The sequence below is a fragment of the Manis pentadactyla genome, chromosome 5, assembly GCF_030020395.1.
Source record: "Manis pentadactyla isolate mManPen7 chromosome 5, mManPen7.hap1, whole genome shotgun sequence".
Taxonomy (NCBI): Eukaryota; Metazoa; Chordata; class Mammalia; order Pholidota; family Manidae; genus Manis; species Manis pentadactyla.
In genome coordinates, this window is record NC_080023.1 from 7331240 (window position 1) to 7353075 (window position 21836).

Here is a 21836-nt window from a genome sequence, read left to right on the forward strand (position 1 = left end):
TGACAGAGTGAAAGGAAGCTAGGTACATAAAAGGGGCAATAAACAAAGTGTATGCAAAGGTTTCCCAAAGTCTGACTTAAGGGCATGAGACCTCTTTTAGAATTAAGGTAGAAATTAAATATAAGGACCACAGAAGACCTTTAGGCTACTGCAAGGATTTTGGAGAATTGACCAGAGATACCCTCTATGCTCTGCTTCTGCTGAAAACCCTTTGCAGGCCCTGGGGCAGGACCCTGAACACATAGGATGTGAGATGGAGACCAGAAGCATATCCTTCTGTGCTTTATAGTCAAAGGCGATGGAGGAAAATGCATAGAAGCTATAAAGAAAGTTTTATCCCTCCAGAGAGGTAAATGTTAAGTGCAATATGGTCCTGGAGGAACTGATTGTAGGGATGGAGAGTATTCTAGAAAGAAACCAGGAAATAGATGAAGGGCAAACAAGAAAACATCTAATACCATTTGCATCTCTCCCTTCTCTACTCTGGGTAGGTACTATAACCTGTGGCATGTTGTATAGGAAATGCTCAATAAATGGTTTTGGAACTGCTCAAATGAAATGAACATGTGATATGTGGGACTGTTGTTGGAAAAATAATTGCAATATGTAAATCCTTATTAATCCTAAAAGATTATCGAACAGCCAGTAAATATGAAACACAATTCTAAATATCTCTATATTTTGGATTAATTAAAAAAAATGCTTTGAAAATATGGAAATACGCAAGTCAAAGATTCTGGTGAAAGAACAATATAAAATGTTATACACCAACATACTTAATAAATATTAAAACCCAATAATATGTGGCCAGAAGGAGAAAACATTAAAGCCAATCATGATAATGTCTTTTCAGGCATTGTTCAATAAAGGCCTCTGTAGATGCTAAATTCATCTAGGAACATGTTGCAGAGACAGGTCTATTTTACCTTCTCATCAGACCTTGTGGGAAAAGGTTTTCTCCAGCTTGTGTTTTTATAGTGTAGCGAATTTTCCCGAGGGCTGTAGCTGGCTGGAGACTGGCTTCTCTGTGGAGGATGGAACTGCATGCTTTCTTTATGATCTGCGGAAAGGAAATTCACATTTGAGTAAGATTTCATTACTGTCTCCGCTTGCCTCCCTCCGACGTGGAGCTGGAAGCCTCCGCTCCTTCCTGTGCCTGCAGTGACCTTCTTAGTCCGCACCAACGGCATCTCACTCTGGACAGCTGCCTCCTCTGCATTGTTCTCTTGCTTATTTTTTCCCCTTTCTTTCTAGGGCAGCCGGAGTAATCTTGAAAAAATGTAATTCTGACTTTGCTGCTCCCCCTGATACAAATTCTTCCATGATTTCCTTTATACTGGATGAAAAACCAAATGTTTTACTTCTGTTAGTAACACTCTGAATAATCTTTCTGCATCTATCATCCATCGTCCATGGTCACTCTAGTCTGGCCATAAGAAACAAACAAGTCAAGCTCATCCCCAACTTAGGAAACACTTTTTCTTTTAACTTAAAAGAATTACTTTTTATCTTAATGGAACACCACTTCTTTTAACCTGAAACAATGATGGACAAACTATGGTTATTCAGACTTGGGCATCTGGCAGATATTTTATAAAAAATGAACGGAGTGAGCCTGTCTTTTCATGGAAAACAACTGGTGGTATTTTTTGCCAATTATAAAATTAGACTTTTCAAGTACAAATTGGAATTTGGAAAAACTTGTATCTGCCTCCATGACATATCAGCATACCTAACAGTTAGGCTTTTCTGTCAAGATTGGTGGTATTACTTGCAAAAATGATTTAAAAAACATATTACATAATACGTTGGAAAGATCTGCTCAGGTCTGTGAATCATTATTTTCCAAATGACCAATGCATTATGCTACAAAATCATGCCTGGCTAAAAGATTCTTTAAAAGAGAAGATAGACCAATGAACTTTAAAGTAACAGAATACAAAAAGTTCATTAAGAAGTTTTGGTTTCATGTGATGCCTACATTTTAAGATAGCACTTGTTAAGTTTTGATGTTTTTTTCTCCATATACTTCAATGAAAATAACATATTTACACTGCATATCTTTCCAGTAAACATTAATAAAAGATGAAATTGAGGCCACAAGGAAGAAGTGAGGTGTGAGAAGGAATGTTTAGCAAGGATATTTGTAAATATGTTGGTAATCTTAAGCAAGGATTAACTGTTTAAAACTCATAAAGCCTCAAGCATATAAAAAAATATGAAAGTAGAATACTGAACAATAACAACATAAAACGGAAGGGAGGTAATTGGTGTGAAGGCAGAATTAAAAGCCATATAGTCTTAATTCAGTCTAGGAAATATAACTAAAGCTATAGTCCTGGTAAATAGCTGAAAAAGAACTTGGAAAGAATGTGGTACCTTTGATACAGGACATTTTTGAGATAAAATACTATATAAAACAGCAAATATTTGCATGCCAGTAACTACAGCATTTAGATTATATGTATATTCTGCTCCTTGTCATCAAAGAGCTGGCTCTCTAAGTTTCTAAGTTTACTAAGAACAGAATGATCCTGAAACATTGAAAGTTTTATCTTAATGGTTCCATGGATTTTGGCTTTTAATGTTGAGCCTAAGAATATAGGGAATTAGATGTACCAAATGTTTGTTGTAGAAAATTGTTTGCTAACTTACAGTTTAAATTACATTAATCATAGTAAGTTAATTTCACCTACCAATTGCTGACCTTAAAAATAGGAATAATGCTAAAGATATCACTGCTTTTCAAATTTTATTTTATAAGCAAAGGAGCTTAACTTTCAAACACAGTGCAGAATCCATACTATTGGAATTAGAGCACTCTAAATGTTTTATATTGTTTGGGAAGAGGAAATGAACTTCAGATTTTTAAAATTCAAGTATGTTTTAATTTAAAATGTTAAAAATAACCAATGGAAGAGTAGAATTGGAATGCTTAACTTCCAAGATGAGTAAAAAGGAGAATAAAGAGATGCACCCAATATCTGGCAGGAAAAGATACAATAAGTCAGTGAAAAGTAGGTCAAATAAGAGGCACAATATCATATAAAAAAGAACGCCAAAATATTATCACATTAAATGTTAGAGGTGTAAACTAAGCAATTAAAGTTAGATGCAGATTGGCTTAAAAGTCCCAGTTATGTGCTAATTCCACATCTAAATATGACACAGAGATGTCACTAATGTGTGGATGGAGAACTGTATACAAGGCAAATCCTAACCAAGAGAAAGCTAAAAAAGCCATCATAATATATAAACATAGACTTGAAAAACTTTTTTTAAAATTATAGTGAAGCAACACATAGAGCCTTAGTACTGAAATGACCATAACCATCTTTTCAACATGGATGGAGACAATAAGAAACAGAGAAAAGAAAATAACCCAGCACTTCCTATTACTTTGTGTAGTATATGTAATAATGTTCAGTGATTATGAATTTTTCATTATATTGTGGCAACTAATTTACTGTATTTCAACTCTTAGTGCCTTGCTTAATTATTTAGAAAAGCCCTGCTTGAAAAAGAGCATTTGGAAACAACTATATGCATTTGCAGTCTATTCAGAGAATGAGTTGTATACAACAAAACAAACAAAAAAACCCAACTTTGCCAGGCAATTTTTCCCTTGAAGTCCTGCTTGGATCTTTGTTTAATGAATAAATGAAATTTTGATCATGTAGTCTACTACAAGGATTTAATTGATTTTGTTCTAAAAAATGGCAGCTAATCTTCAGAACATTTTCTTTACATAAAACATTGCATTTGAGTTTTAGAACCCCATGAGATAGCATTCTCCTACTTAGAGAATGGAGGGTTGCCTTAATGATTGTCACAGAGCCAGTGAAAGAACATTAAGGACACAGTGTAGGTGGCCAATAAAATTTGAGGCAGAGTAGCCTAATAAGAAAAGGGATAGATTGGAAAACCTACAGATATCAATAATCACTAATATTTCAAAATTCTTATCTATATAAAGCTCTTAGCACAGTGCCTGACCCCTATTAATCACTCAATAAAAGTTACTGCTAATTGTTAATATTATTAGAGAATAACAACTCCAGACCTTTCTTTTGTAACTTATAATAAAAGTGTTTTATTTTAAGCAGATGTTTTAGCAAATGTTAATTTATGCTTACATAAGATTTAAAAAAATCGTGTAAGAAAAGAGCCATATAGTTTAAAGAATACTTATAGGTTAAAAGTAGGGAAAGAAAGCATTCGTAAACAAAATTAAAAACAAGCAAAAAATAAAATAAATCATCCATAATCCCAAATTTAAGAGTAATGTTAAAATTTTGGAGTATAGCTGCACTGTTCTGGAGCTTCTTCGAATATATCAGGATATATTTTTTGTCTGAGATCCATTTGCCTAGGCTCTGTGGTGTTGTGATTAAATGCATATTTGATCTTTGTCATCTTGCTAGCACAGAGCTCCTAAAACCCTTGGTATTTTCTAAATGATAAGAGCGCTAAAGGTACCTTACTATTCCAAACAAAACACCTTTCAACCGCACCAGAGTTTACATTAATGAGGAGACTTTTGGAGAGCCCATAGGGACGTGGGCTGGTTGTCAATGGAACCAATCAGGTGGTGTGAGATTTGAAACTTTCAGTTCCACCCCCCTGACCTCAGGAAGGGGAGAGAGGCTGGCCTATTGAATCAGTGCCCAATGGCCGATGAATTCATCAATCATGTCTATGTAATGAAGCCTCCATGAAAACCCAAAAGAATGGGGTTCAGAGAGCCTCAGGTGGTGAATGAGAGCACCGCCATGTTCCATCATGCAGGGCCCCAAATTCTATAAGGGCAGAAGCTCCTTTGGGACCTTGTCCTGTGCATTTCCTCCACTCGGCTGTTCTAAGTTATATCCTTTTATAATAAACTGGTAATGCAGCTAATAAAATGTTTCTGAGTTCTGTGAGCCACTCTAGCAAATCAGCCAAACCCAAAGAAAGGGTCTGGACTCTTTGCCTTGTATACAGAAAATAATTTTGAAATATTAGTAGGTCAGAAGCTCAGATGACAACCTGGACTTGGAATTCATATTTGACTGGCAGGGGTTGTGGGGATAGTCCTTGGTGCCGCCCCTTCACCTGCAGGATCTGATGCCATCTCCAGGTAGAGAGGGTTAGACCTGAGTTGCATTGCAGTTATCCAGCTGGTGTCAAGAATTGCTTGGTGGTATGGAAACCTCCTCCCCTCCACTCCCAAACACAGGGTGGAATTGTTGGGTACAGAATTGTCAGGCCCCTAATGGCTTAGCTTGAATTCATTTATCCGAAAATCGATCAAGTCTGTTGATCATGTAGAGACTGAACTATCACGAATAACTGAACATTTCCAAAGTTTCCTATTTGTAAAATATGGATGATGGCATCTACATCCACAGAGCAGTACGGACATGATGGAGGCAAGGGAGGAAGCTCTTTGGTCTAGTGGTGTCGGGTGGGCTGGGAATCCCTGGAGAAGGAAAGGGAATACAGAAAAGACGGAAGGATATGCAAACGTGTGGGTGTGAACCCTGTGAGCTAACAGTATTTGGATTTTATGGGTGGGGGAGGGGAGGCTCCAAGAATTAATTTGCTCAAGGTGACTATTAGAGGGAGAGAGGTGTAACTGGGACCCAGGTCAGTAGAACTGTCTGTCATTCCACCCTACTCCATGGGGTCTGTTTCCTCTAGCCCTAAGCCCTCTCATATGGCTCACCAGAAAGAGACTGCAGAGTTAGATGCGAACACACAGTCTCCATGGCATATGGAGTGAAGAAAAAAAATTGCACAAGAATGTGACAGGTTTAATTGGACAAAATAATACTAATAATACCAAAACTCATCACCAATAGTAATATAACACTGTATTTATGTGCTGTTGTAGACATCTCTGCACACATGGTATCCTTCTGAGTTTTATGTTTATAATCAGTAAGAGATCAGCTTCATTTTCTTCATTTCACAGATTTTTCTAAGATAAATATATTTTACACCCAGTGGATTGGCAAAAACTAAAAGTTTGTCAAAAATAACTGTTAGAGAGGATGGGGTGCAAGGGAACTCATAGCTCTTGGTGACACTAATTGATACATCTGCTTTGGAAAATGCATCTGGTATAATTTAAGGGTGGTGACACATGCCATAACCTAGCAATTTCACACTTACAGGAATTATCCTATTTATGTTCATGGGAAGACATCTACAATATTGTTCATAACATAGTAATGTTCATAAGGGGAAAAAACTGGAAACCACCTGAGTGATCATACTTAGTTTTGGATAAAAATTGTAATGTTAGCACAATGGAAGGCTATCTGTTAGAAAATGAGCTAAATACATCTTACACATCAGCTCAGCAACTCTGAGTTTCACAAAAGCAAAGTCACAGTGCAGGACTATCATAATGTGATGCTTACCTGTTTATTTTGTAATTCTTATGGCAAGTGTTTCTTTTTTAAAATTTTATTTATATTAATTTTTTTTATTAAGGTATCATTAATATACAGTCTTATGCTCAGGTTTCACATGAGCAACATTGTGGTTACTACATTCCCCCTGTTTCCAAGTCCCCACCACATACCCCATTACAGTCTCTGTCCATCAGTGTAGTAAGATGCTATAGAGTCACTATCTGTCTTCTCTGTGGCAAGTGTTTCTTACCTCTGTTTTGCACACTGTGGTTCCTCATCATGAGCGAAGAACTAAAGGAAATGTTAGAATTGAAAGAATGTTACTGTTTCCCGTGGTGGGTAAAGTTCCCCTCAAGGGCAAGATTAATAATAATGGCTCAAGTCACACTTACAAAGCACTTTATATTTTACTGGATAAGCTTGAAGAATTTCTGTTTTGTAAGTCAATAAGAACCTGGTTCTTTCCCTTCATTCTCAAGACAGGCAAACATTAGATATGGAACAAATTGACCCATGTAAGTTCTTTCTATATCATTTCAATGAGTGCAGATCAATCTGTACCTTTGGAAGCTATGAATTTAAACTTGCCTTGTAATTTCAGTGTCTATGGAAAATGATATGTGGTTGATTGGGCTCTTAGTCTACAGAAATTATTTCTGATTGAATGAGAGTCAGCCTTAACAAGGAAGAAGAGTATAGAAATTATTTTATTCTCTCTTGAAATGTGAACTAGGTGAGACAACTGGATTATGTAAGGAAATTCATAAGGAAAAAAGATGACAAAAATACAATGAAAGTTAATAAAAAACAATATGCAAGTGAAGGCAGAGGAGCAGGGTGCTAGGGAGTGGAGCTCACGCCCTGACGCACAGGGCCTGGCGGTAGCGCTGAGCTGAGATCTGGCGGACAGTTGCGACAGGGCCAGCTCTGCTCTCAGCTTCCATTCAAGATGAGTGACGTTTCCCGGGGTCACATGGTTTGCTAAGGGAGGAAGCCAGGCAGTCCGATTCCAGGGGAGTCATCCTAGCCACTACTCCGTTCCAGCTCACACAGGTACACTCCCTGTGAATACTTCTCCAATAAATAGAAGACAGCATCTTAACTGTGGGCGGGCACCAGAGAAAGTCAGAATTTGTGGGCTGCTTTTTTAGAATCAAAGCATTGGAGGCAGCGTGGGTGACTGAAAAGGGCTTAGGTTTTGGGGTTGGAGTTGACTTCAATGGTAAGAAACTCAGCCTCTCTGGGCCTCATTTATGCCCTCTGGGGAGTGGGTCAGAATTCAGTGTGGCTTTAAGCCTGGGGAGGAGAGGAGTTACCCACACAGGGAGAGGACAGAGACAGGGAAATAGGGGCTGAGTGTGTTAGTCAGAGGAAAGGCGCCTGGGAATGTCCCGTGCTAAGTGACAACAGAGGGGGGCCTGAGCCGAGGCTGGAGGCCCTGGCCAGATCGGGATCATGAGGCCTTATAAGCACTAATGTTGGAGGACCTGAGTTTGCCTTAAGGAAGCCGCCATGAACGTACAGCTCCCGTGGTCAGTGCCTCACCGGCCTGAGCCTTCGCTTCCTCAGATCCTCAGTGGGGACAGCGGTTGTCACAGTTATTTGATCAGGCAAGTATTTAATCAGATAATGGTATTTTCGGCCCCTGGCCATCAATTAAAGTGCTGTTCAAAAGTGCGGTCATCAACTGAGATAATTAGAAATGGCCACCTGGGACCCGACAAGGGATTCCTGACTCCTTACCTGGCAGCGGCAAGGGGAATCTCTTGACTTCCTTGATTTTGTGACAGGCGAGGTGATTCTGGCTTCATCTGGTAATGAGGAACTGCATACAGGCATCAAATAATTTGGTCAAGTTGCAAAAAGAAAATGATATGGGACCATTAGAGACCTACTGGAAGGTCTGTAACTTCATCTGAGTACCCTCTGGTTATTAGGGGACGTTATTACCTGCTCTTTGTGGTCAGCTGATATAACCCACACATTGTGCAACAACTCCCTGGCCCCTGGGAGTGGCTTCTCCCTGAGGCTCTAAAAGTTGCTTTGAATATTGAATTGTCAATAATATTATCAAGAAAAGTGAATTTAGAACTCATCATTGAACTTCCCAAAATACAGAACATCACATGGAAAGGTATTTGGTACTGGAAGGGCTTGAAGTGGATGTGGACTAACGTGGAGTTCTGCATTCAAGTGAAAAATGTCATAGAAACATTTATTAAAAAGTCAAACCTAAGAACTATTCTGAGCAATGTAGGATATGGGGATGCCCAGTGCTCATCTGTGAATTTCCCTTTCTCATTTCTCTCCTGTGGTGGAGCAGGAGAGCTGCCAGGATTCTGACATAGATGCAGTTCCTACCTGGTTCCCACCAGGCATGCATTTTCTGTTTTTCCCCTTTGAGCTTCAGATTTTGAAAAGTTCTGCCAACCATACGAACTGGAGTTATTTAGTAATTACATATGCCACTGGTGTTACCACTTTTTATTTCCTTTTCATCAGGAATAGATTTTAACCAGCCATCCAGAATCAAGAAGGGCACATAATAATACTATGATATGAAATCCCATAAAACACTCTCTCAGTTGCTATCCTAAGTAATAAAGTTAAGGAAGCATATAGACACTGATGTGTCTTAATTTTTGTTGTTATTCTGAGCTCTCTCCAAACTGGACACCATTGAGTGCTTGAAACCAGTGACTGGCCCACTAATCACACATGCGATAAAATCATTTCATACCGTCAACAGCCACCCAGAGCATCTGCCCCTCATGAGCTGAAAAATGTCACATTGTTGTGATGATAATCTTTGCAGCTCAATGCAACTACATCTGATTATTTCAGTTGGGATGCTGAGCTTTAATGGGGAGAAGGGCACAATTTCCTTTAGGTTTTAAAATTATTTAGAATTGCGAACAGATCCCCACTCTTCCTTCAGGGACCCTTGGGAATCTACAAACCCAGGTAAGGTCCCAGTCAAGTGTAACAAGCCTCATTATAAAGGAGAGCAGGCTTGCCTTCTACAGAGACAATGCCACGTGACCCAAACCACATGGACCTCTGAAATCCTAATCTGATGTTGTACTGTACTGTGCTGCCTGTGTTAATCATGACATTTGCTCAGGCCTTTCGGCGCCAGATATGATTCATCATTGAGTGAAAGGTAAATGGTATTTTGAAAGTGGGCATGAAGTGCCTACCTGCTTAGCATCTTGCCAGCCAGGGAGTGAGTGTTGGATTGCATACTTCCACAACAACACCAATAGTATGCTCATATGTGTGTTTGTGTGTGTGTGTGTGAGTGAGTGTGCATGCATGCTCAAGTGAAGGTAGATATATGTATGCCTGGGTGACATCAAAGGTGGAGAGACCAAGAGCTTCTCTGGAGTAGGGGCCAGCACCATCTTTTCAGAGGAGGGGTGACAGTGTGCCTCCTTCTTGTCAGTAACCTGTGCCTGAAAAAAGACCTTAGCCCACCCTCAGTTTAAAACACCCTATTTAGACCAAAGACTTCTGAATAGACTGTGGAGTCCCGGATCCATCTGCAACATGTCGTCATGCACACATGCACGAGCCCATTATTTCCCAGACTCTGAAACAATCCTTTAAAAAAAAATGACTATGCTATACTCTGGTAACAGAACTTAACCTTATGGTATTAGGGTATGAAAACAAATATAAATAGTTCACCTTTCTCTGTTCCAAGGACCTGTATTGAATTAAAAAAAAAAGAATGTTGAGTGACTCTTGGTGATAGAGAATTTTACTTATACTATGTGTGTCTTTGGAGCAATTGGTTAGTAGAACTTGAACAACATTTTTGTTAGGATAACATTTTTTTTCAATCTGTAAATAATTCTCCAAAAGACCAAGCAAAAATCAACATTTTATACTCTTTGTGTGAAGTAACAGGCAAGTATACAGTCTGCTGATGGGACTATACATTGTTTTGACTCTTTTGTAAAGAAATTTAGACAGATCTATCAAAAGCCTTAGAAATACTGTTATTCTTATCATAAAAATTCCACTGATGAGATTCACTTTCCAAAAAAAAAGGAAAAGAACCTGAGATCTGGACCAAGTTCCATGTACAAAGATATCCAGCCAGTACTTCCTATTTATAGTATCAAAACACAGGAAACAATCTACATGCCCATCTAAGTGAGAACTGTTAATTTTGGTGCTATACTCACTTGTTGGAATATTAAAAACACATTGCAAGCATTCATAGAGTATGGAATAAGATTATACTATGTCTCAATGTTATATAAATGTTCAAGATAAAAATTAGGCTCATGACATATGACATATTTACATGTAAGTTATGTGTGTGTAGAAAAAATATTTGAAGAGATGGGATCAAATAGTAACGGAGGTGTGTTTGAGTGACGAGGCTATGGTTAATTTTCTAATATCTGAAATTTTTATTTTAAAAACTGAGCTTGAAAGTATTCACATTATCACTTTTTAATGTAGTCATTCATTGTTCCAAACATTTCCTTTCTTTTTCTTTCCTTAATAACATAGAATTCCTGGTCATCCTTCATCACAAAAATCTGTTTCCTGGACTTGCATTCTTGGGCTCTACTCTACTCTTGAAGAAGCCAAACACCTTACAGGAGGTACAGTATTTTCTAACGTGTTTCCTTAACTGCAAATAATTTTCTAAAGTGCATTTCATGCATTGTATTACCATTCAGACAAGAGCTTCTTAACCTGAGGATTGGAGGAGGTCCTTGGATGGCCTGGTACAGTCCATGAACCTTCTGAAATTAAAAGTTACACCTTTTTTTCCTCTGTAAATATGTGCATTTTTTTTTCTGGGGTGAGGAAAGTTTATTATACTTTTCATCAAAATTGTAAAGGGGTCTGAGGTCCATGACAAGTTAAAGTCAGTGGCTTGCAGCTGAGGTCCCTAGAAGTAATGCCATTTACCCAGATTCCCAGTTATCTTAACAGCTGAACTGACCCTGAAGCCCTATCTCCCGACTCACACTGGTTTCATTGACAAGAAACTTTTAGCAACAAATAGCTTAGAGAAGCATCGGACGTCTTGTTTAAAGCCTGTCGACAGACAAATCCTTTTGTTTCAAAGAACTTAGTGTCCTCTAGGGTTCTGGAAAGAGGACATACATCATGGACAGCAAGTCAAGGCAAATCTATAGGCTAAGTAAAAAAAGGTAACGAATCCACTCTAATGAGTGGTTTGAAAGTTTCCCCACTGAGCCTTCCCCAGGACTTTGAACCTGGCAGTTCAAAGTGCTCAGTCAGACGAAGCCGTGGTTCTCAGGCCTGTCAAAGGAGGTGAGGGGAGCAGAGCTGTAAATATGGCTAAGAAGCCATCCGTCTGGGAGAGCAGGTGTTTTATTTAATTGAGATCCAGCCAACTTTTTGCTCGAGGGCTCTGAATTTAAAATCGAATGCAATTAGAAAAGTGGAGCGAAATCTCTCTAACTTTTTTGTGTTAGAAAAATAAATATATTCAAGTTAAGTAGTATTGCCTCTTTTGTTATTTTCCTCCCTCGACCTCACTTCTTCCTTTTTCCCTCCCACTATTGTAGGGCAGAGATGTCCATATTTCTGAAGGCAGAGAGTCATAGGTGTGGGGCGGGACCTGGACTTTGGGCTTTCGGGACGGGCCCTATCTTCGGCCAGCCAGCTGTGGGAAGCCTGGCAAGTCTTGCCCCGTCTCTGAGGCTTCTTTTTCTCTTAGGGGTTTGTGAGAATTAAATGAGATGACGAGGCTCTGCTTTCTTTGAAAACTGTAAAGTGCTGTGTGAATTTAAGTTGGGGTGAGGAGCACATCATTTTCTAAAGTGTATTTTGAGCAAAAACCTTCCGCCCACACAAGCATGACATGTGCTCTATGAGATGGGCTTTTGTGGTGGAGAAATGGCCTCGACTCTCAGCCCAGACAAACAACGGGGAAGTGTCTTGGCAAAAGATAAGGAGGAAGACTGTTTCTGTACTAGGTCTTGCTGTTTAGATGAGATCAGCTTCCAGCAGAGGGCCAACCAGAGTTGCAGAGGAAAACAGAGTCCTGCAGGGTCCCTGCTAAGACTGACCTCCCTGTTTCCTTCTTGCCCATGAGTGGAAAGGGCCTACGTCCTTTCACACTGGCCAAAGAGGACGATAGGTCATCTTGAGTGGCAGCCATCTATTATTTGGGACACATACACGTGACCTGTTGGAGGAAAGGGATGGAGTCCCTCGGGTGTGGGGGTCCCCCAGCAGCAGAGTGCCGCCCCCACCTCTCTCCTTCCTACTGGCACTTGGGAATTGTGGCTCCCAGGAGAGGGCAGGCCTCTCACTCAGCAGGTATGAGCTGTCCTCCTCTGCATGATTATCTTACGCTTTAGAGGTAGTAGGTGCCTTGTTTGAATGGCAAGCTAGAAATGTGGCTTTTGATTTTAGCCTTCTCACAGAGCCAACAGAAGAAGCAATCAGTTAACCTCTAGTCTAGATGTAAGATCATCAGTCAAATACTCAGATTCGGACGAAGTTCCTTAGGACGCCAGTGGGAATGAGGTGAGGCCATTCCTGCTGGACAGAGACTTCTCATCACTTTTTATCGTCTCTTTCTCTCTGGGGGCTTAAGGAGCTGAACGCCTGAAAGGATTCTAAGCTAGCTCTGTCTGATTTGACTTACTGGGCCTCCTTTGCTCACATGGCTGTTTACGTAACTATTTGGATGTAGTTGATCACAACTTTGCAAAGAACTATACCATCTCTACTGTATGGCCAGGAAAACAGAAACGAGGCAGGGGTGGGGACTTGCCAAAGTTTGCAAAAATAGAGGGGTTGAGCCGGATCCACACCCAGCTCTGTGGAACTCTGTATCTCTTATGTTTTTCTACTTTGTAGTCCTGTATTTCTTGTGAAGGACAAATAGCAAAGTATAATACAACTTCCAGCATCTTATTTCTGGAGGTCATTGGTGGAGATACCATGTCTTCCATGGAAACTGGGCATGCTCTTCTCTTCATTGTGCCAGCAAGCATGGGATATGGGGGCAAAATAGGGCCTTGGTTTAAAATCTCAATTTTAACTTATTTTGCTTTAGTTTCCTCACCTTTAAAGTAGGGACAATAACATATTTTGTGCCTAGCTATCATGCTGATTGTGATAAACTATCTGAAGCAAATAGTATCTTGCTCACTGAAGAAATTAAGGCACAAAAAGTCCTTTCTTTGTTTCCCAGAAAAAGATTGCTGCTTACCTCATTTAAGTCCTTTAAGCTTATCTGTCTGCAAGGAAAGGAAATATGGAGTTACATACAGTACGGTTCATAATGATCAAAATAAAATCATTCCAAGCCCTTAAAAACCTTTGGTTACATTTTCATTGCCAAATTAACAACCCGTAATTCAGCATGATGTATATCACTGTTCTATAAAATAAAGCCAGGTTATTTTTCTCATAATTTCCTAAGCAAAAGAAGAAGTGATGAGCCAATCTGAAAGGTGGTGGCAGCAAGGATGTGAATAAACTTGCTTCTCATTTTAGGAGCATTTAAGTGACATGATCGTTTCTCCTGACATTTGGTTTTCTGCATCACATTTTATGAGCCTGGTCGACCTGCTTTTATTACCTTGATGTTAAAGCTCTTAATTTTTTGCTTTGAGGAAGTGTGAAGAGTTTTAAATATGAAGTTGTCAGGAATAGTGGGACCCGCATCAGGCACGCATGAGAGAAAGGCTGCTGATAACAAAAGGAGACCCGAGATGGAAAAGCACAAAACTCAGTGAGAAAACAGAGTTCAACAGAGTGGATAATGTGGCCGTCACACAGATCTTGGGGAGACACAGCTGTTTGTGTGTATTGACAATTAAGTTAATTAACCTCTCCACACCTCATTTTTCTAATCTGCGAAATGGCCACAAGGTATTTGTCTTAGAGGGTTTTTCTGAGAATGGCCAGTGATGAAGATGAAAAGCCTGGGTGCCTGGGGTGCTCTTAGACTGTGGTCAGAGGCGGATGAGGACGCCGGGAAGGACGTGGGGTGACAGGCACATTCTGTTACCTGGGCTTGTGTGTAAAAGGACTGGGATGGAAGAGGTGTTAAGGCTATGACACCCATCTCAGCTGAAAGCTGGTAACCTAGAATTATAAAGGTCCGCCTGTCTCCGGGAGGATGAGCTCAGGAGCGCATGTCAGACGCTGTGACCTGGTCTCAGGTCTCCAGGCAACAGGCAAGTGTCCAGATGTCCCACGTCTTGTAACCTGTTTTATCGCCCATTGGAGCCAGTACACCTGCTTCCCTGCATCCTCCTGCCCCCCTGGCTTCCTGAGGGACTTGGTTCTTGTCCTAGTATCAGACCAGTGCTGTTACACTCAAACTGCAGAGGTTGGTTTCTTTTCTTTCCTTTTTTAAATTTATTTTTTGGCTTTATGAGAATATGAACATGGTCTTCATTTGCCTTTGTAATGGGGCAAATGAGAAGATAAAGAGACACGACTGGAAGGAGTAAAGTAGAACAGACACCTATAGTATGGATTATTTTGGGGGTAAATTGAGCTTGCAATGTTTAAGAGATTCTGGTGTTTTAGCAATACTGACAGATTGGCCATGTGGCTTCAATTTAAAACGTGCAATTGATTTTAGACATGTGATGTTAAGTTACAAGAGTCAAGCTGTGTTTGACTCCATTTATCTAGAGTTTGGACTGTTTAAGAGAAATTGAAATTTTCTCTATTTATTCTTTATTAGATTTTAAAAAACTGCGAATGCCTTGCTTGTTAGCATTTAAATCTGCCGTTATCAGCATTAGAAGTACTGAAAAATCAAGTTGGTTAAATGTACAAAGGTATTTCAAATGTTTAAGGAGATTTAACTCTGTTTGTAAGTAAGTCTTGTTGTCTAAGATTCTTAAACTAATACAGCATGGCAAGCAGAGGCTGTCTTTCTGTTTCGATCAAGTCACTCCATTTACAAATACTTCTGATGAAAATTTGAGGCTTTAGGAAAGTTAGGCTTTGGGTAATTGATAACTTAAAAAACTGGATTTTTAAGTGAGAACCCAAGTAATTTTAAGAACAACTTTCTGTGCACGAGGACTGACTTTGGGCACTGAGATACCCGTGTTGACAAGACCCAGCAGGTTAGTTGCAACCCTCCCCTGCAAAATGAAGGCATCAGGCTCTCTGGGGGGTGGGTGGGGGGGTGTCTCTTAAATGATATTTATGAAGACAGACCTGCACGAAGTCACAAACAGGCAGAGCAGGGTGGGAACTCCGGCCCCCACCCCACAGCAGCTCATTGCCTCACTCAGCTGGCGAATTTTCCCATGTTCTGTTCTGGAGATGGCCAATGAAGCATGGTCATGACTCAGCTGATAATCTGTTCAGTCAGCAGAGTTAAGTTTTCCTGCATCTTTTCTTGTGCATAATAGGCGCTCAGTGTGTATAAAAATAGCCCTTCTGGAGCCTCCCTTAATTTTTGGTTTCACTTCGAATGAATTGGACTTGAATCCTGTTCTGTCATGCATGAGCTCCATCCCCTTGGTAAGTGAAATTCCCTCTCTGAGGCTTAGTCTTCCCACCTGTAAAATAGGTAAACCGAGACAGTAATGAAGACGGGAGGTTAAGGTTCTAATGAAATAAGATATGTAAGAGCTATTTGGAATAAAATACCACCTTACACCTGCGGAACACTTTTAAGGTTCACAGGTTCTTCTAAATTAAGCCTTTTATTCTGAAACAATTGTGGTTCTTAATGCAGTTCTAAGAAATAGTACAGAGAGAGCCCTTAGGTCTTTTACCCAGTTTTCCAAGATGGCAACACCTTGCAAAACTATAATAATACTAAACTTCACACTTCAAAATCAGTACTTTCCATTCACAAATCAAATTTGTATATCTTCTTTGTAATCCATACTTTTTCTCTCTTAAAGGACCATGGCTTCTTGATATCTATAAAGACTTTTTCCCACTTTCCAAATCATCAGAATATATGTTTTTGCCACTGAGACTGGCTTGAACAGCATTGCTGGTTGAAAAGGGAAAATCACAGTTACACAAATGGGAGTTTGTTTCATAGCAGGCCCTTAATTTAAATTACATTTTTGGTGTACCCTGTACCCTAGGCCACTGAATTGGCTGAAGCTTAACAGAAACATTGTGGTTCACGACCTCTCTGCCTTCCTGTCCTCATCAGTAAAATGGGGATTGTAAATGCCTTTCTCACAGCGGTGGGGAGGGATTAAATGCATTAATGTGCTCAAAAGCCTCCAAAGTGTGCCTAGTGCATAGCTAGAGCTCAGCAAATGTCCATCATTGTTAGGATCACTCAGAATGATTTTATTTGGTGCATGTGCCCTGGTATTAAATGTATAATGTGCACATAGTTAGAATGTTATTCTCTGTTTAGTTCTGTCGAGGGGAGTGCCTCCGTGCGGCAGGTGGTATGTCCAAACATCGCTCCAACACGGAGTTCTCATTTTTAGCAGCAAGGAAATTCCCCAGGCTCCAAGTTTTAGTCTGAAACTGGCTGTTTTGCAGTTACTTATGGGCAAATGTTTCCCTTTTAAGTAAATTGACTTAAGTAAAAAAAAAAAAGAAAAAAAAGAATGTGCTGAGCCAAAAATACAAAGTACCTGGATATTATAAAAATCAAACTACTGGTACGTAAATGGTTGAGAATGTGCAACCAACATTCCCCAGATGTCAAAGTCCCAGTTTTCAGTCGTCAACGAAAGATCTAAATGGCATTTTCCTTATCTGAAGTGCTTTGATTCAGCCATTGTTTTGTGAAGCCCCGAGTTAGCCTTAAAATAGAGAAGGGCGGACTAGGCGGAGACAAACGGGCCGAAACACAATAGCTGGAAGCACAGCCACCGTCCTGGGTGAGCACCACCAATTGTAAAGGGCGGCAGCTGTGGGGCAGCCCCAGTTGGTGCAGCTGATTGGCAGATGTAAATCACAGCCTCCTCCAGCACTGGGTGGCTCATCTCACAGCACCCAACTGCAGCTCTTAGGAAGGGAGCCGCCCAAGAGGCTCAGCTCTCCCAGGTTCCTTCTGTGTTTTGAGAAAGTGAACCTAGCAACAGCCTCCTGTGCTTGTCACATGGCACTTGGGCCTTTAGTAATGGCCATCGGCCTGTAGGAGGCCCAACTCAAACTGAATTGAAAGCTCCCTTCCTAAAACAAAACACTTTCTTATTTGTGGTGGCTTCTAGGGTCCTGCATGGGGCTTTGCATGGCTTCGGCCCCCTCTACAGGTCTGATTGCTTTGACCATGTCACCTAACATCTCAGAGTCTTAGTGACCTCATGTACCCAGTGGGTATGGAAGTTATTTTTACCAGGCACCTACTATGCACCATCCACTGGGCTGTGCACTTTACCCTTCCAAGCCTTGAAAACCATACTCTATAAAGTTGCTGGAAGGATTCAGTGGGATGAACTGTAATTACCCTGAGGTGTTGGCGATGGAGAGATCCAGCACAGTTCTTGCCAAGTCTAAAAATGATTAAACAAACATAAACTATACAGAAACCTCAGAGACACACAGTGCAAACTTTGGAAGATTCCACCATACCAGTGTGGCTGCACAAAAGATGGTGTGGTTCACATGGCAGAGGAACTCACTTGGAGATCAAGAGGGCATTACTTTAGACTTTAGAAACTTGGGCATAGACAGGAAAGGCTTCAGGACTTCAGAGCTTTAGTGGCAGATTTATTCCTAGAACCACTGGGTTCCCTCTGGGCTCTTAGCCCTGCACATCAGATTCATCTGTTGGAATTTAAAAAAATAGCGATGTCTAGGGCCCACCTCTCAGAGCAATTACATACTGTGGACTAGTACTCTTTGAAAAGCTTTCTTAATTATTTTAATGTAAAGCCAGGAAGAGAAACATTGCACAAGAATATGCAGCCTCAATTTCAAGAAAAAATTGGGGTAATGGGTGTCTGATTCCCATCTGGTGCAGATGGGAGATGCTCCTTAAATGTTTTTCTGCCTTCTTTCCTATGCTGTGACAGATATTATCTTAGGCACTTTAGAGAAATCGTGTATCTCCTCACCATAGGCTTGTCACACGGGGATGGTTATTTTCTTTTTATGAATAAGGAGGGCAGGAGTGAGAGCTATATAAGAGCTTTCTGAAATCACACGGCTAGAAGTGGCTCAACTGGGACCCAAAGCCTGGTCGGCCGGATCCCAACATCCTGTTTTTCCCAACATGAAGAAAGAAAAGAAGATAAAATCCTTTTTCCTCCACACCGAACAATGTCAACAACCTCATCACCTTTGATATTTTATTTATCCCATTTTCTCTTCTCTGTTGACCAGTTCTTAATATGTTAGATTATTTGATGAGGGGTTTTAGGGATGATACAGTTTACATTTCTAATTCTGATGGCACCACTTTGTGGATCTGATGGTTAATAGTTGTTGTTTCTCAGCCTCACACTCTTTATAAATAGAAATCAAAACAACAAAATGAGTGACTCCTAGTCTGGCCAGGACCCTTTGGAAACTGCAGAAGGAAACACATATTTACCCAAGACCTACTATGTGCCAGGCATTGTGCTAGGAGACATGCATGCTGAAATGAGTTAGTCCCTCCTATTGGGGTGGATGAGACAGAATTGTATACAAATACAGTTGACCTTGAACAACAGGGTGTTCGGGGCACCAGCCTCCTTGCAGTGGAAAATCCATGTATAACTTCTGACTCCCCCAAAACTTAACTACTAATATCCTACTGTTGACTGGAAGCCTTACCAATAATATAAACTGTCAATGCATATTTTGTATGTTATATATATTATATACTGTATTCTTACAATAAAGTAACCTAGAGGAACAAAAACATTTTTTCAAATGGTCTCAAATCTCCAGAAAAAATTCCAATATGCTTATTGGAAAAAAATCCACATATAAGTGGATTCATGCAGTTAAAACCTGTTGTTCAAGGGTCAACTATGTATTGGGTGGCAAAGGTGCCAGTGGCAAATTGCTCAAGTTAACACATGCAATTAATGTTGGTTGTAAACATGTGCCAGGCATGCACTGTTAAGTGCTTGATGGGAATCATCTTTTTAATTCTCACTTTAGCTGTGACTTGGATGGTTGGTATTATTTTTATCTTCACTGAGAGAGGAAAACCTTGGGCTGGAAGGTTAGTAATTTGCCCTAAAGCAGAACCTCTCAGCCTCTGCACCATTGACCTTTCAGGTCTCATCATTCTCTGCTGTTCTGTGTGTCACAGGATACTGAGAAGCACCCCTGGTGTCTGTCCACTAGATGCATCCCCTCACCCAAGTTGTCTCAACAAATTTGTCTCCAGACACTGCTTTCTCTCCTGGATAGAAAGCCGTCTCCAGCTGAGTGAGAACCACAGTCCCAAATCTGCCAGTTTTCTTAAGAAAGAGAACCTAAGTTCCAACCTGCGCAGTTTGATTTGAGACTTGAGAGCTAAAGTGGGCAAGGTCCCATGCTGCTCTGCTAGTTTTAGAAGGGGACAGAGAAGGGAGGGCATCGCATGGGAGACGGGAGGAGGGTTGCTTTATGGTAGACATATGTTTGTGTGGGACTGTAAAGGATGAGAAAATGAAGAGCCATTCATCCAAAAATTAAGAGGGGAAAATGACATTTTAGGCTCATTAACACCTCCATCAGAACCAGTGATGAGTGGGTTTTCCATAGAAGCTAAAACTGTGCCTGATGCTTTGAATTTCTGTATCCCGGAGAAATGCTTTTACTAAGTAATGCCTTGTGCCCCAACCTGCTGATTCAAGCTTGCAGTAAGAAGGCCTCATCTATTCTGTGCAGCAGCAAGACGGAAATGCTAATCTCTGTTCAGACATCTGAAAGAAGGCAGTTTTGGAAATTCAAACACTCTTGGGGGAAAAAATGCCCATTTGAGTTTGTCACATTGCGTGGTTAGAGCTGGCTGCCAACGGCCCCCCGGGTCTGTGAGTGGGGCTCCACCTCAGCACTTACTACCCAGAGGATTGGCTTTTTAATATATTTTTTGTCAAAAAGGCAATAATGTTTTTGACAAATGAGTTTCCGTGCGTGGTTATATTCCTCCAGCCTGGGTGATGGGAAGCTGAGGGCTGATATTGGTCCTCAAATAGTCTGATTCCCCTCCCCCACCAACCACCCCTTTTGGTTTTTACATAAAAAGTCCCTATTTTGTTCTGACATTTAATTTCTTTAATAACAAATTCAGGTCTCCAGTGAGCTATTCTTTCAGTGACTTATTATAACGAAGGTATATTTTTCCATCAAAGAATCAACCTGCAGGTTTCTAAGGCTGTTTGCCCTCAAGGTATAATTGGCCCCTCCCCACCACATTAGGGAGCCGGTCAGAGAGGTGACTTGTTTGGTGTTCTCTCTTGTCCTTCCCCTGCCCACCCACCTCCCCGGGTATCTCACCACCAGCAACAGTACATGGCTCACCTGGGCCCTCTCTGGACTCCGGGGAAGCTGTCCCTCTGAGGGCAGGGTGAGTGGCTGCTCTCCGGCTTGGGGGGCAAGGGCTGGTACTTCTTTGGGAGAGTGATGGGCGGCCTGCGTGAAGAGTCACAGTCACAGTGGGGGCCTGAGAAGGTTTGCTGCACAGGTGGCTCCTCAGGGCCACACGGGCCTGCCCTTAGAGTCCCCAGCTTTGCAACAGGAATGTCCGTTCCAAGGCGCTTGCTGCTCTGCAGGGCAGCCCAAGCCCTTTCAGGTAGCTCCGAATGTCAGAACAGTCACTCTCCTGATGAGCCTGAAGCTACCCCTGCGATGTGCTCTTTGGCCTGGTTCCGTTTGCTAAAGGGTGTGATCACATGTAATTTTCTACAGAGTGCCGTAGGTTTCTCAATATGCCACCTGTTTGAGTTTTGGGAGGCCTGGAGAAAATATACCAGCCTTCTTTCTATCCAGGACTGGAAGGCCTGAGGTTTATAAACTCTCCAAAGATGTCAGAAAATGTGCCCAAGTCAATGAATGACTCACCCACCCATTTACCCATTCATTCACTCACTCATTTATAGTGTTATCAGGCACTGTTGGTAGTTGCTGGAGATGCAGAGAGGAGAAAGACACAGTCCTTGGCTCAAGATAGCTCCCTCTATGAGGGCAGAGGAGGGATGAGAAGATAACCAGCAAAGGTAACAAGTTCTGGGGTGGAGGTACTCATGGGGCCCAAGGAGAACAACAGTGTGGCCACCTCACTCAGAGCCCAAGAAATCAAGTCTGTCACTCTCACCTCCGTATATATGTATAAATGGAATAATATTTACATTTACATATCTACTCTATGTAAAAATACATGTACTTACATAAATATGTACTTAAACATTGTGAGGCCCTTGAAGGCATTTCCCAGCACAGTGCTATCTGGCAGGATTCTGTACTTCGGTGCAAAATACAAAGGAGGCAGAGAGACAGGAAAGGATAGGCGAGCAAGGCACTTAGCAAGAAATAATGAGTGAAGGTTTA

The 21836-nt window shown here is 41.0% G+C and overlaps 1 protein-coding gene across 1 annotated transcript in view; it reads right to left on the reverse strand.

The window, feature by feature from the left end:
• CLNK (cytokine dependent hematopoietic cell linker) overlaps positions 1–21836 on the reverse strand; it is a 178527-nt gene that overhangs the window by 14067 nt on the left and 142624 nt on the right. The window contains exons 11-16 of the mRNA XM_036921105.2: positions 20811–20921; positions 13621–13648; positions 10092–10110; positions 8145–8226; positions 6652–6692; positions 927–1060 (exon numbers count right to left, since the gene is read on the reverse strand). Coding sequence (XP_036777000.2) covers positions 927–1060; positions 6652–6692; positions 8145–8226; positions 10092–10110; positions 13621–13648; positions 20811–20921 — 415 coding nt within the window. The remainder of the gene's footprint in view (positions 1–926; positions 1061–6651; positions 6693–8144; positions 8227–10091; positions 10111–13620; positions 13649–20810; positions 20922–21836) is intronic.